General features: G+C 42.1%; 1 protein-coding gene across 1 annotated transcript in view; it reads right to left on the bottom strand.

The window, feature by feature from the left end:
• FAM124A (family with sequence similarity 124 member A) overlaps positions 1–12,775 on the bottom strand; it is a 42,305-nt gene continuing 29,530 nt past the window's right edge. Inside the window, exon 4 of the mRNA XM_040057289.2 lies at positions 1–5,495. Coding sequence (XP_039913223.1) covers positions 4,698–5,495 — 798 coding nt within the window. The 3' untranslated portion in view covers positions 1–4,697. The remainder of the gene's footprint in view (positions 5,496–12,775) is intronic.

The raw sequence follows: 12,775 nt of genomic DNA on the forward strand, positions 1-12,775 counted from the left end.
GTTCTCAAAATACATTGTTGATAATTTAACCAAATCAATAAGTAAATGCCATGAAACTTGTGCATATTCAAGTCTCTGAAGAGATAAGCCCCTTCTTAAATAACGGGAAAAGAATTAATGAAGCCTACCTTCAGTGAAACATGCTTCATAATCTGGCTTTCTTTTATAAACAGAAAGTTTTCTGTATCCTATCACCTCTGTTTTTCCTGACAGTAGGACACTCAGGTTTTTACAAGATTTGGTCACAAGCACCATAAATGTAAACATTTAAAACTTTAATCTCTAGTTAGGTATCAGTAAACAGAACAGAGACAGAACCAGTGGGGACAGTACAAATGCAGAGTGTGTGGACACTCATTTGGCTTTCTTCCCATCAGGATTAATGTGGCAAAATCTGGAGCAGGGTGGAGCTGCTGGTTAGTAACACACACGAACCTCAAGACTGACACTTGAGCTGTTCTGTGTTTCCCTGTGGATCTCCATTACCAGTGCTTCCTGCCACAGCACGTGGCAGCCCCCCTGTGATAGACTCCTTCTAGAGGCATGCCTTAGCAGAAAGATGATTCAGAGCCTCCTCTTCACTAAAAACCCCAATCAGCTTTTGTCAGGAGTCTCAGGGTTGGCATGATGCCAGGATCAGACAGCTACCTCAGCTCAAACAAGTTTTTTATTTCATGTCCAAATCAAATGTTACCTGGATTATTAAAATATGGTGAAAATGCTGTGATTATGGACAGAAAACTATGAAGCATAAATTTAAACACATGGATGCTGACTGTCCCAGGCATCACAGTTTGTATGGTGAAATGCAAGCTGATGGAAAAAGTGACTAGTCTGACTTCATAATGTTTTATATATATTTTGACAGGGTACAAACAATAACATGAGAATACAACTTTAGATAAATCAAGTCCACGTGTTACGGGTGGGGATTTGATCTAAAGGTCACAACAGTCAGAGGAAAGACTGTGTGGGGTCTGAAGGAGCATAGAGCAGGTAAACACACACCATGACAAATTCTTCATTAGTGTTATTTTTGGTCCCAGAAAGAGAATAGTTTACCCAAAACTACAGTAAGCCTAAATAGTTTTAGAGGTCAGGAGAAGGCTGATAATCTTCTGTGCTCTTTACCTTGAATAGATTTTCCTATTTATTCATTGTGTTTAGAAGAAAAAGCCTACCCCTGGTAAATGCTATGACAGCATCTCACAGAGAGGAGAGTTGGACTTCAGTTTGTTGCCTTTTTTCCTGTGTGAAGAAAACAACAGCAAAAGAAAAAAGCCTTGACTATCCCTCTGGTCTCTTCTGGCCTCAGGCTGCAGGTTCCTTCCTTAAAAACCTGTACTCATTTTTCTCTAGACTTTCTTCCAGAATAGTTTCTAAAAACCACGCACTTACTTAAATGGGCCAGGGGAGCTGTTCCACTTTTTGTAATTATTATTTACAGTATGTGTGCACTTTTCCACCTTTTTTTTTTTTTTCCCCTTCCAATGCAAGAAATTCTTTTGATTAAAATTACCTGGTAATACAGCAAATAACTTTCTCTGAAAATAAGTTTTTATTCCACACACCACAAATGCCATCATGGTAGGTCTTCAGCGTTTACACCTGTACATAGGTTACACCCAGCATCATTCATACACCTTTTAACATGGTCATTTCCCCAGTGGCTCGACCAGACTTGTTATCAGTGACACTTGTCAGCCAAAAATGTAATTTTCAGAACACGGGTTATAAAATCTGTTTATATGATTTAAATCCTGGTGAAGGTACTTAGTTGTCATATTAGCAGCTTTTCACTTTTTTTTTTTTTTGAACATCAATTTAATTAGGGCAAAACAAGTTATCAAAAATGCATATTTTAAAAAGATCTTCTGAAAGTCAGAAAATTTGACATGCTTTCCCTTTGAGGAGAGGTTTTCAAGAAGAAACAAGTTTTATCCAGAAAGAAGTATGCTTGCACTGAAATACAAAGAATACGTTTCTGCATTATTTTTTTCTTAACAGAAAAATAACAACCCCTTAAAAAGCAGGAAGCTGTCTTTTATTTGGATCTAATGGTATAGCAATATATAAAAACGTTGTGTTATCTTTCTTGGTTTGTATTCCAAAAAGGTAAGCTGTATTGCCTGAGATAGAAGTAGCAAACATAGTTTACTCAGATTATCACTGTCGGTACAAGCGGTTCAGACAACAGTCCAGATGGCTCCCTTCTTGCTGGAAGGGACGGGCTTTCTGGGTGAGAGGGCTGCAAATGTTCTCTAAGGTTTCCCTTTTGGCACTTTCTGCATCCTAGTCTGTCAAAGTAAAAGATATAGTGGAATTTCTTCTTCTCTGGGGAAGGAGTGACGCTTCTTCCAAAGAAGTTTCTATAAATACATTGGCAGCAAAAGGTGGGCTAAGGGGTCTCCACTCTTTGCTGGACGCACAGGGTAGCACAGTGTCAAGGGAGGAGGAAAATGCTGAGGTACCTAATGCCTTTTTAGCCTCAGCATTTAACACCAAAGCCAGTTGTGCCCAGGATCCCCAGCAACGACAGCTGGAAGTTTGGAATGAGGAAATGAGTGAAGTCCCCACAGTCCGTGAGGAAAGTGTTAATGACCTTCTGTCCCAGTTAGACGCACATCTATGAGCCCTGATGTGATGTACCTGAGAATACTGAGGGAGCTGGAAAAGATCTTGCCAAGCCCTTTTCAACCCTTTTTCAGCAGTTTTGGTTTACCAGTGAAGTCCTGGTTGACAGGAAATTAGCAGATGTAACGACCATCTACAAGAAGGGTTGGAAGGACAATCTGGGGAACTACAGGCCTGTCAGTCTGACCTCGGTACTGGGGAAAGTCATGGAGAAGATCATCCTGAGTGCCATCATGTGGCATGTGCAGGACAACCAAGGGCTCAGGCCCAGCCAGCATGGGTTTATGAAAAGCAGGTCCTGCTTGAACAACCTGATCTTCTATGACAATGTGATCCACTTAGTAGGAGAGGGAAAATCTGGATGTTGTCTATCCAGACATTAGGAAGGCATTTGAAACTGTCTCCCACAGCACTGTCCTGGAGAAACTGGCTGCTTATGGCTCAGATGTATGGACTCTTAACTGAATAAAACTGGCTGGATGGCCAGGCCCAGAGAGCAGTCCTGAATGGAACTAAATCCAGGTGGCTGCTGATGACTGGTGGTGTTCCCCAGGGCTCAGCACTGGTGCAAGTTCTATTTCACATCTTCACTGACAATTTGAATGAGTGGATTGAGTGCATCCTCAGTCAGTTCACAGATGACACCAAGTTGGGTGGGAGTGTTGATCTGCTGGAGGGCAAGAAGGCTCTCCAGAGGGATTGTGACTGGATTGGTGGGCTGACGAAAGTCTTGGAGAGTTCAGTAAGGTGAATCAAGTGCTGAGTCTTGCTCTTTGGTCAAAACAGTCCCATGCATTGCTACAGACTGGGGGAAGAGTGGCTGGAAAAGGACCTGGGGTTGCTGGTCAAGATCCAGCTGAACAGGATCCAGCAGTGGCCAAGAAGGCCAACGGCCTCCTGGCCTGTATCAGCAAAAGCGTGGCCAGCAGGACCAGGGCAGGGATTGACCCCTGTACTTGGCACTGGTGAAAGCTGCACCATGAATTCTGTGTTCAGTTCTGGGGCCCTTCATTCAAGAAGGACATTGAGGCACTGGAGCATGTCCAGAGAAGGGCAATGGAGCTGGAGAAGGATTTGGAGCGAAAGTCTGGTGAGGAACAACTGAGGGAACGGGGATTGTTTAGCCTGGAGGAAAGGAGACTCAGGGATTACCTCATTGATTTCTACAACTACTATAAAAGAGGATGCGGTGAAGTGGGGGGTGGTCTCTTCTGCCATATCTTGAGTGAAAGGATGAGAGGAAACAGCTTTAGCTTGCACCAGGGTAGAATCAGATTAGACATTAGAAAAAAATTATTCACTGGAAGGGTGGTCAGACCTTAGAATAAATTGTCCAGCGAGTTGGTGGAGTCAGTCTCTGGAAGGGTTCAAGAGGTGTCAGGATGTGGCACTTGGGGATATGGTTTAGGGGTGATTATGGTAGTGCTAGGTTGTCACTTGGACTTACATGATCTTGAAGACCTCTTCCAGCCTTGATGTTTGTGCAGTTCTGCCTCGCCTCATCACTGGCAGCTCTCAAAGGCTGGAAGGAAAGTGTTTCTACCAAGAAACTTCTTGCCTGACCCTACCAAGGCTGTGTTGCTGGGACCTGCTGTGCTTAGAGCTGCCTTTGGAACCTTTGAAAGGGAAATAAGATCCCTTTCTTTTCCCATCTTTCTTGAGTTAAGGGAATTTCTCAGAAAAGTTAAAGCAATTTGTTTTCACAAATTAGTCTTCATTTTCTGCCAAACTAAAATGGAATACTATGTGCCTCTTCTGGCATTTCCTTCACCACCAGTACAAGGGCTGGTCACAAAACATCCACCTTGTGCTGCTGTGCAAAAGCCTCTGTGCTTATCGTATCCTCCAGTACAAAGATACAGGGTGCAATCTCAGACTGCTTTCCTGTACCCAGTTTGGGAATGCCAACCTCAGAGGGTTCTGAGTATTTTTTTTCAAATGTTTAACACACTTCTGTATCACCTTCTCCTCAGCAAGGAACCTTCTGTAAGTTCAGGGTGGACCCACTGCTGTCATTCACAAGTAGAGCACGTTTCCTCTGGAAGGTATAAGATAGAGAAACCTCATATGTAAAATTCTTCTTCATTAACTGATGAAGCTGGGCAAATATGATCATCCAGAGAACAAGGAGCTGCTCTCAAGGGCTGTTTGTGTTGCTCAGAGAGAGATGCTGACATGAAAGAGCTGGAAGACCATTCTGAAAGAGAAGGCAGTGAACCATCAACTGACTCAAAAGTATTGCACATGGCTGATACAGGCCTTCCACTGGTGGCTGCCTGTTTTGCCCTAGTGACCGTTCGTTTCTGTGATGGAAGAGAGTCTTCCAACTCACTGCAAAATCCATTAAGGGCAGAGTATGCAGAAACCACAGACAGGTCTGAGAAGGACAGCTTCATCCCTGTGTCCACATCAGTCTCTTGGGCACCCTCCAAGTCAACAATGTTAAGCTTGGGGCTGCATTTCCATGTTTTTAACCTGGTTGCAGGTGACCCAGTGTTTAAAAACTGACATGGTTCACTGAAATGAAATGTCTCTGACACCAAAGGAGAGTTCACTGTGGGCAAGCAGAACAGAGACTTGCTTCGTTGAAACGACCAAGAAATGCTGGAGGTGCTCCTGGATCTGTGTGTGAAGTCTCCTTGATCACCGTGTCTCAAGTCCTGCTGGGAGAAACCAAGATAATGACCAAGGCCATTCGTGTGATGTACCTTTTCTTCACCCATTTCTTGTGGCTGTTCAGAGACAGATTGGTGGCTCTGAGGAAGAAAGGCTGGCAGAGTGGTGAGGTGGGAATCTGTTGACACAGATGGATACGATTGCTTGTTCTGCCTTGCAGACTTCCTACACCAACTGTGTGCTTGCTGCAGTTGGGAGAGGGAGAGAAGAAGATCACATTAATACAGAATTGGCAGTTTTACAACCCTAAGTCTCCACTGCTGAGTTGTTACTGCAAATAATTACGAAGCAGACTTCAGTCAGTATGCATACATCAAATGTTTCATTGCAATAACAAAGACAAACCACCCTGCCAAAATCCCAAATATTTACATAAGGAGCCTCAAAGACAACAAAGAATAAATGGTAGGGAAGCCTCGCCTCATGGGCCAATTATGCTGGCTTGAATTATTCGCTTCCTATTGACTTATTCAGATTCATTCATATTCTGTCTTCCGACATTACTACCTTAGTGAACAGCTTAAGAAAAAAATAAAGAAATGGAAGAAGTATATGATACAATTATAATTTCCTCATTTATTCGTTACTTTTTTTGTTTTGTTTTTTCCTCCTTTAAAACATCAGAAAACCTTCAGCAAGCAAGCTGATTTGGTCTTCTCAATGGGAATTTACTACTTCTTTCAGCTCTTTCACATTTTCTTTCTTACCTAGTTAGCCCTATTAACTAGTTCACAGTGACATTACAGACACACATTCAGTTTGCTAGTAGACACCTAGACTGAAGACCCAAAGTCATGGTAATGATCCAAATCTGGACCTGAATCTCAGTCTCAGGGCAGGATTCAGTTGCCTACCCATGAGATACCCAAGCATTTGAAGAGGTAAAGCAGCTCTGACAAATGGTGAATCAACATCCTTCTCAAGAAGGAGCTGGAGCCAGGTGGTTTTCTTACGGAAACTAGACACTGAACTGTGTTTGAGCAATCGTAAGGTTTTTCCTTCCCCCTTTCCTTTCCTTCCCCCTTATTTCAGTGAGGCTTTTAGAAATTAGCCTTTCAAAAAGTTTAAATTAAAATCTTCTGAATGGAATTTCTTGCGTAATACAAAATGCTTGATCTCTGCTCCAAAAGGGACAGGAACTAATGGGACAAAGTGCAAGATCACACTCTTGAGAGTAAACAGTAATCTCAGCTATGGGACTTATCTGTTGGAAACAGGAGAGGAGAAAGAACTGGGTATCCTTTATCTCTTTCTGCTATTAAAGCCACAAGGCTCTGATAACACAGTATTGGGCAGACTCAACTGAGTTGAAAAAGCACTGTGGACAACACTATTACGGCCTCATCTGGAGTACTGCACATGATTCCAATCACATCTATGGGAAAAAGAATAAATTTGAGCTGAAAAAGATGGAGCCACAGGGAAAAAAAAAATATTAACTATCCAGTAAAAAAATAGAACTACAAACTAATAAATGTTTCTAATAACAACAGAAGGAGAAGAATCTTCTGGGGTGAGTAATGGATAAAGACAGAGCTCATTCATTTTACCAAACAGATTATATGACATGACAGAAAGAGCTGAAGCCTGGTTCTTTGTACCCAGTCTCTAAAAGAGCTCTATACATTGCTGCTTCTAACATCTTGCTAGTGCACATCACATTGTCTTAGTGACCCAGATCTGTCATAGCCATCTTCTGGTTTTTATTGAAGTGTTTTTATAGGCAAAAAAGGGATTTTCACATCTGCAAAAAATGCTTGGTTCTTTCATGATCTCTTACTAGAGATTACAGGACAGTCAAACCATAGAAGTTCATTTAGATGTTGTAGATGAGTAAATTTACATATGGATACTATGTATATCTATCTGTAATAAGGTGTGTTAATTCAAAACCTATTTCTGAGTAATATAGTAAGCTGTTTCCCTTAATATCATAAAGAACTATATGAATGAAGAAATTAAGAACAAAGGAGTCAAATGTAATGAGTCAGTTGTCAACAAAACAGTAGCCAGAAATCACATTAGACCTCTACAGATATTATTTTATTAGCTCAAGATGTGAGCCAGTTTGCTTAAAAATTACTGTTCAAGATAGAAAGCTTGTCCATGAAGAAAATACAAGCTGTTTCTTAACCAAAGACATTTTAGGATAACCTAGAAATATGAATGGGGCACACTGAAAGTCCACAAAGAGATCACTGCACTCTTGATGTGTTTGACCAAGAAAACATTCCTCATTATATTTTGCTAGCATTAACAAAAGGTATTATTACTTTTTCTCTGCAGTAGCCCTGTTATGAGATACACTACATGAACTCAACCACCATGCTCAGTGAATCAACAGAAGCACCTTCAGAACATTTCTTCTTCTCAGAAAGAAAATGATGGATTGCCTCACCATATCTTATTTTTACCCTACACTTGTGGTATTGGAGATTTAAAGTGACAGAAACGAAGGATCCAAGCAAGTGCAGTTTTCCTACTTGTGAAAAGGATGGGACCACTGGTAGCACCTTGGACAAAACTGGAGCTGAAAACTTAAGGCTTTTGGGAACAGATCTATCCTGGCACTGCAGAGAGTACCAGTTTCCAGACAAATGCCTTGCCTTTACCTTGTGCGGGCCACACCACCTGTCTACCACACATACATCAAGCAGAGGCCACATGACATCATAAGTAAGATTTAGCTGTCTAGTTAATACAGCCAGTGGGGTCTGGAGAGAAATTCACCTCTCCCTGAAAACATTCTTATGTCTGGTTGGTTAGCTGAATCTCTTCCTATGTCCTTGGGCTGTACTGAGTACACACCCGCTGACCGCAGTGAGAACACAGACTGTAGCTGACAACCTACTTAAGGTAAGACATTCGTTTCAGGGTTTTGTTATTTTAAACCTTTTTTTTCCCTAGTTCTTTTAATGTTCCTGCAGACAGATAGAGGCATTTCAATTTACACAAAGTATTTGCTGTTAATTTGGCTCCTGGGTCACAGCTCCTGGACAAGCCCAGCTGGCCCGGCAGGAGGTAATGGTGGATGGTGAGGAGAAGGGGGCAGGCACAGCCTGCTGCTAGAATGGCTGCCTGCAGGGCAGGTCAAGCAACATCACTGATACAGCTTATTTCTGAATAGCTGTTTATAGGAGGAACTGCTCATCTCAATCATATTTTTTAGATTACTTAAGATTTAGAAGACCTATTTTTCAATGCTGCTCTTCATTATATGGGCAGAAATGGGAAATAATGGAGAGATTTTATTTTAATATTTTTGTCTTAAGCAATGTAACTGAAGATTTCCTGTCTGTGAGAACACTGAACACTACAAGCAGCAGTAGTGTGCTACAGGTACAACACTGTGCCACAGGTAGCGTGTCAGAAGATCCATCCCATGAACCATTAGTGAATAAAGATCCTGTATTGTAGAGAACTGGATTACGTGGACTAATAAGACTTTTCTATATCTACACTCTCTAACTTGCCAGAGATCACAGAGGGGATTCAATGATTTAGCCAGGAATAAAAGTCAGGCAAAACTAGCTCCTTGTCCTGTGCCAAGGCCATTGACTGTGCTCCCCTGTGCCACCTTGGCACGGCAGCCTGTGCGCTCATGTGACCGCTCCTCTTCAGTTTTTGGAGGAGGCTTCTTTGCCTCCCTAACCCTGCCACCGGCTTTGAAAACAGTTGCAGCTTTTCTTTTTCAAGTCCGCATCGTCAGCCTTCTCACGGCTTGCTAATGCTCTCAGCGTTGCCTGTTGCCTCCCTGCTGCCTGGCAGAGCCCTGCCTGGTACAGCCATGCTGCCTGCAGCAGGCACAAGCACCAGAGAGATGCCAGAGACAGCGTCAGCCCTCTGAGGGGACAAAGACACAACGCAAAGTGACAGGTTGATTTTGACCGAAATTCCGAATGCAGGGAGGTAGATTTGTCAGACCTTGCCACAAAGATGTGCAGCAAACCCGGCCACTGACTGAACAGATTAGCTCTCCAGCAGACCAGATTTTTTCATCTGGCGCTAATCTGCTGCTCATTTATAATCTCTGCACAAATCTTTGTGAAGCCTGGAGGGATTTAGAGCCTTTGTGTTTTACAATGGGCTGCAGAAGAATTTCATGATGAATATCCGGGAATGCCATAAACAACTTGGGGTGAACCTCTGAGAAACACACTTTCAGCTTGGGCTGCCAGGACCTAACAGAAAAAATCCACAAGTGTTGCTGCAGTCTATTTTAAGTTATCTGCCTTTTTTTTTTTTTTTTTTTTTTTTTTTAAGAAAGCAGATCGAGATCTCCTTAAGCATTATCTGCATTAAGAACTGCCAGCAAGGCTTTGCTGAGGTCAGGTCCCAGCCAGCACAGCAATGACATCACAATCTCAAGCCCAGATTTTGCCTGCCTTTCTCAACAGGAGTGCGATGGTGTTTGTTTAATGGCATTAAAACCAGTGGAATTGATCCAGGGGAAAAAATCAACGCAAGAAAAAGTGGCAGAGATTAGTCTTCAGTATCATCATAAGTCTTACTTGAAAGGCAAATAGACAGAAGCACAGCATTTCAAAAAGGCAAAATGCACAGCTTTGATTTAAAATTGAACTTCTTAGAAAAGCAGCTTGTAATGTTTTTACAAAAATAGAAAAGTTGAGTGCTTTGTAACACAAAATTTGTTTGCTCTCAAGAATTTTTGCTGGGTGTATAAATTTGTAAGAGATCCTAGTATGCCGTGGACTTTAACTGGATAAAATACCTTAGGCTGAAGAAATACAAGTAAAAACCTCTTATATGAGTTAGTGACTGATTCTCTGTGCTCCCCCAAACCCCAGCCATTAGCATTAAGGACACCCAAACACATAATGTCACAAAAAGAAAAGGAAAAAATAGATAAAAATATTTTAAAAAACAGAAGACTAGTATTAGATTTGCAGATTAATTAGATCAGTTCTAATTGGCAACTCCCTTCACTGAGTCAATTTTTGCTCTGAAAGTGTTCTTTTCACCAGTTTCAGAAGAAAATAAATATAACTTTTGTAAAGGTGCCCTGTACACATCTCTGCCTGTCACAAGACAGAATGGTTTGAGTTGGCAGAGATTTTAAAGATTGTATAGCTCCAGCCCCCTGCCGTGAGCTGGGACACCTTCCATGAGACCAGGTTGCTCAAAGCCCAGTCCAGTCTGGCCTTGAACACTTCCTAGATTGGGGGCATTCAAAAGTTCTCTGGGCGACCTGTGCCAGTGGATGCTTTTCTTGCCTTTCTTCCTCTTTGTGCTCAATTCTGCTGTATCTGCATTATTAAGGGTAATAACTCAGCAAGCTTGAGGATCTTTTCTCACCTCCATTTTCCTTCCTGCAGACTAAACTGTTCTCTGCAGAAGTGCCCTTTCTTTGCCTGTTTTTGTCTTTTTGCCTTCTATGACCCTGGTTTTTTTTCCCTTCTTTCTCTTTTCCACTTGTACCTAAGTCCTCTTGTCCCAGCTCTTTGCATCAGTTATGGCCACTACCTCTGCTCCTGAAACTCTCCTGATACCACTTCTCAACTCAAGATTACAGTTGCCCCATACAGATAAGAACATTGGCTGATTAATTCAGCAAACCAGCTAAAAAAAGAAGCCCTCTACCTCCTCATAAGCTGTGATCTGTTAACATTTGCAGTGTTATTTCAAGGATGCCTTATAAAGCAACACTAGGCAGAAAATAGCCACCTCATAAACTGCACAGGGACTCTCTGGCAACAGAGAGCAAAACAGCAGCAGGTCTTATGCTTAAGTGCTGAGTCTCTGCCTAGGTAAAGATATTAATTTTTCTGGTGTCCATCTTTCTCCTGGATGTCTGCATGTTCCACCTCACACAGAGTGGCTAGAAAATCCTGCCAAAAATATTATTTTACTTTTCCTACTCCATCCAGAGATGTTATCAGAATTTAAAGAAGCCATCGGTGCACTTTCTCCTCTCTGCTCACTATCCTTGCTTCCCAAACATGCATGGCCAAGCCAGTCCAATCAGCTATTAACCTTTCCTACTTCCCACATTGCACTGCCAGGAGTGCAAGTTGATTAGCACTTCATCTGTCTCTGTGCGGATTATGCCCAGAGGCAGCCAAGAATCTGAGCAGGACCTATAAATCCGGCAGTATACTCAATATACCAGTATATGGTATATTCTTAGCTACATTATTTACATATTCTTCTCACTGCTCTGAAAAAAGCTCCCCTGAGCTCCTGCTTCTGGACTTAGCTCGGGTGGAGCAGTGTGGGTGTCTTCCCATAGGATGCAGTTGTGTTCCTAAGCCTTGCTCCTGCTCCTGCTCCAGCCAACTGAACCTTTTGCCTCAGCTGTTTCATAGCTGCACCCTTGGAGCAATTTGTCAATGCGTAAAAGCTAATGTGACAAAATAATTCTGAAGGGCTTCCTTGCAAATGAAGGAATAGCTTCTTGGCATTAAACAGATTTATCTTACCCATGAATAACTTTGTTGTCTCTTGAACTGACTTTATCTAAGCCCCTTGATAATTGCATTTGCAAAATGGATTAAGGACATGGATCAATCTGGCTGGCAAGTATCCAAGTTCCTGTCAGGACAAGCAAGAGGTCACACCTCGTTACCTTAAACATGGAAGTATGCTCAAACTTTAAACACTGCCTGCAATTTCACAGGGATGTTAATCTTCCATTTGTGGTACAATTATAATTTTAAAAAGGTGTAGTATCTGTATAAAGTAAACAAAAGCATTCTGATGATTACTAACTATCAACTGATATGGAGGCTGAAAAATACTGAGAGGTCCTTGTTTAAGTTAATGTAACTGGGAAGAAGTCAAAGTTATCATCAATGCTGTGGCGTGGATGATATTGCTAATAGCAACTCCCTCCGAAAAGTCAAAATGTAGTCTTGTTTCTTTTAAAGGTAGATACTATAATTGCTTTTAACTTAGAATGAGTTAAATTAATATAAGGAGTCCATGGATCACCAAATCCAATGTTTCCTATAACCCATGCTCCATCATTTCCTCTCCCTAACTCAACATCCTTCCTTAAGGTATTAACCTGCTTGCACCTGTCGGGTGGCTGTTATGTACTTAGCTATGAATATGTACTGAAATCTGTTTATTGCCAAGTTTTTGTTCCTGTATCAGAACAATCATTGAGTGAACCAGCCTTTTCCTGATCCTGCTGTTTATCTTGTGGTCTGTCTTCCAGCCACAGCCCCCTTCAGACTTACTTTTTTTGGGCTCAAGTGACCCTACTCTTCCAGTTTCCCTTTGTAGGCTGTCTCTCCATTCCTCTGCATGGGGTGAGAGCCCTTCCCTATCCCTGTACCTTTCTGAGGTCACCTTTCTGGAGTCCAGAGCTCAAGACAGGTGTGGCCCTTGGGACCCTGTGGAACTTCCCATGCTTCCTATGGCATAGTAACTCAGGTACACACCAGAGACTGTAATTTTCTTTTCATGGCCATGTTGCAGTGGTGGCTGTAGGTATCTGAGT

Source organism: Hirundo rustica, chromosome 2, assembly GCF_015227805.2.
Source record: "Hirundo rustica isolate bHirRus1 chromosome 2, bHirRus1.pri.v3, whole genome shotgun sequence".
Taxonomy (NCBI): domain Eukaryota; kingdom Metazoa; phylum Chordata; class Aves; order Passeriformes; family Hirundinidae; genus Hirundo; species Hirundo rustica.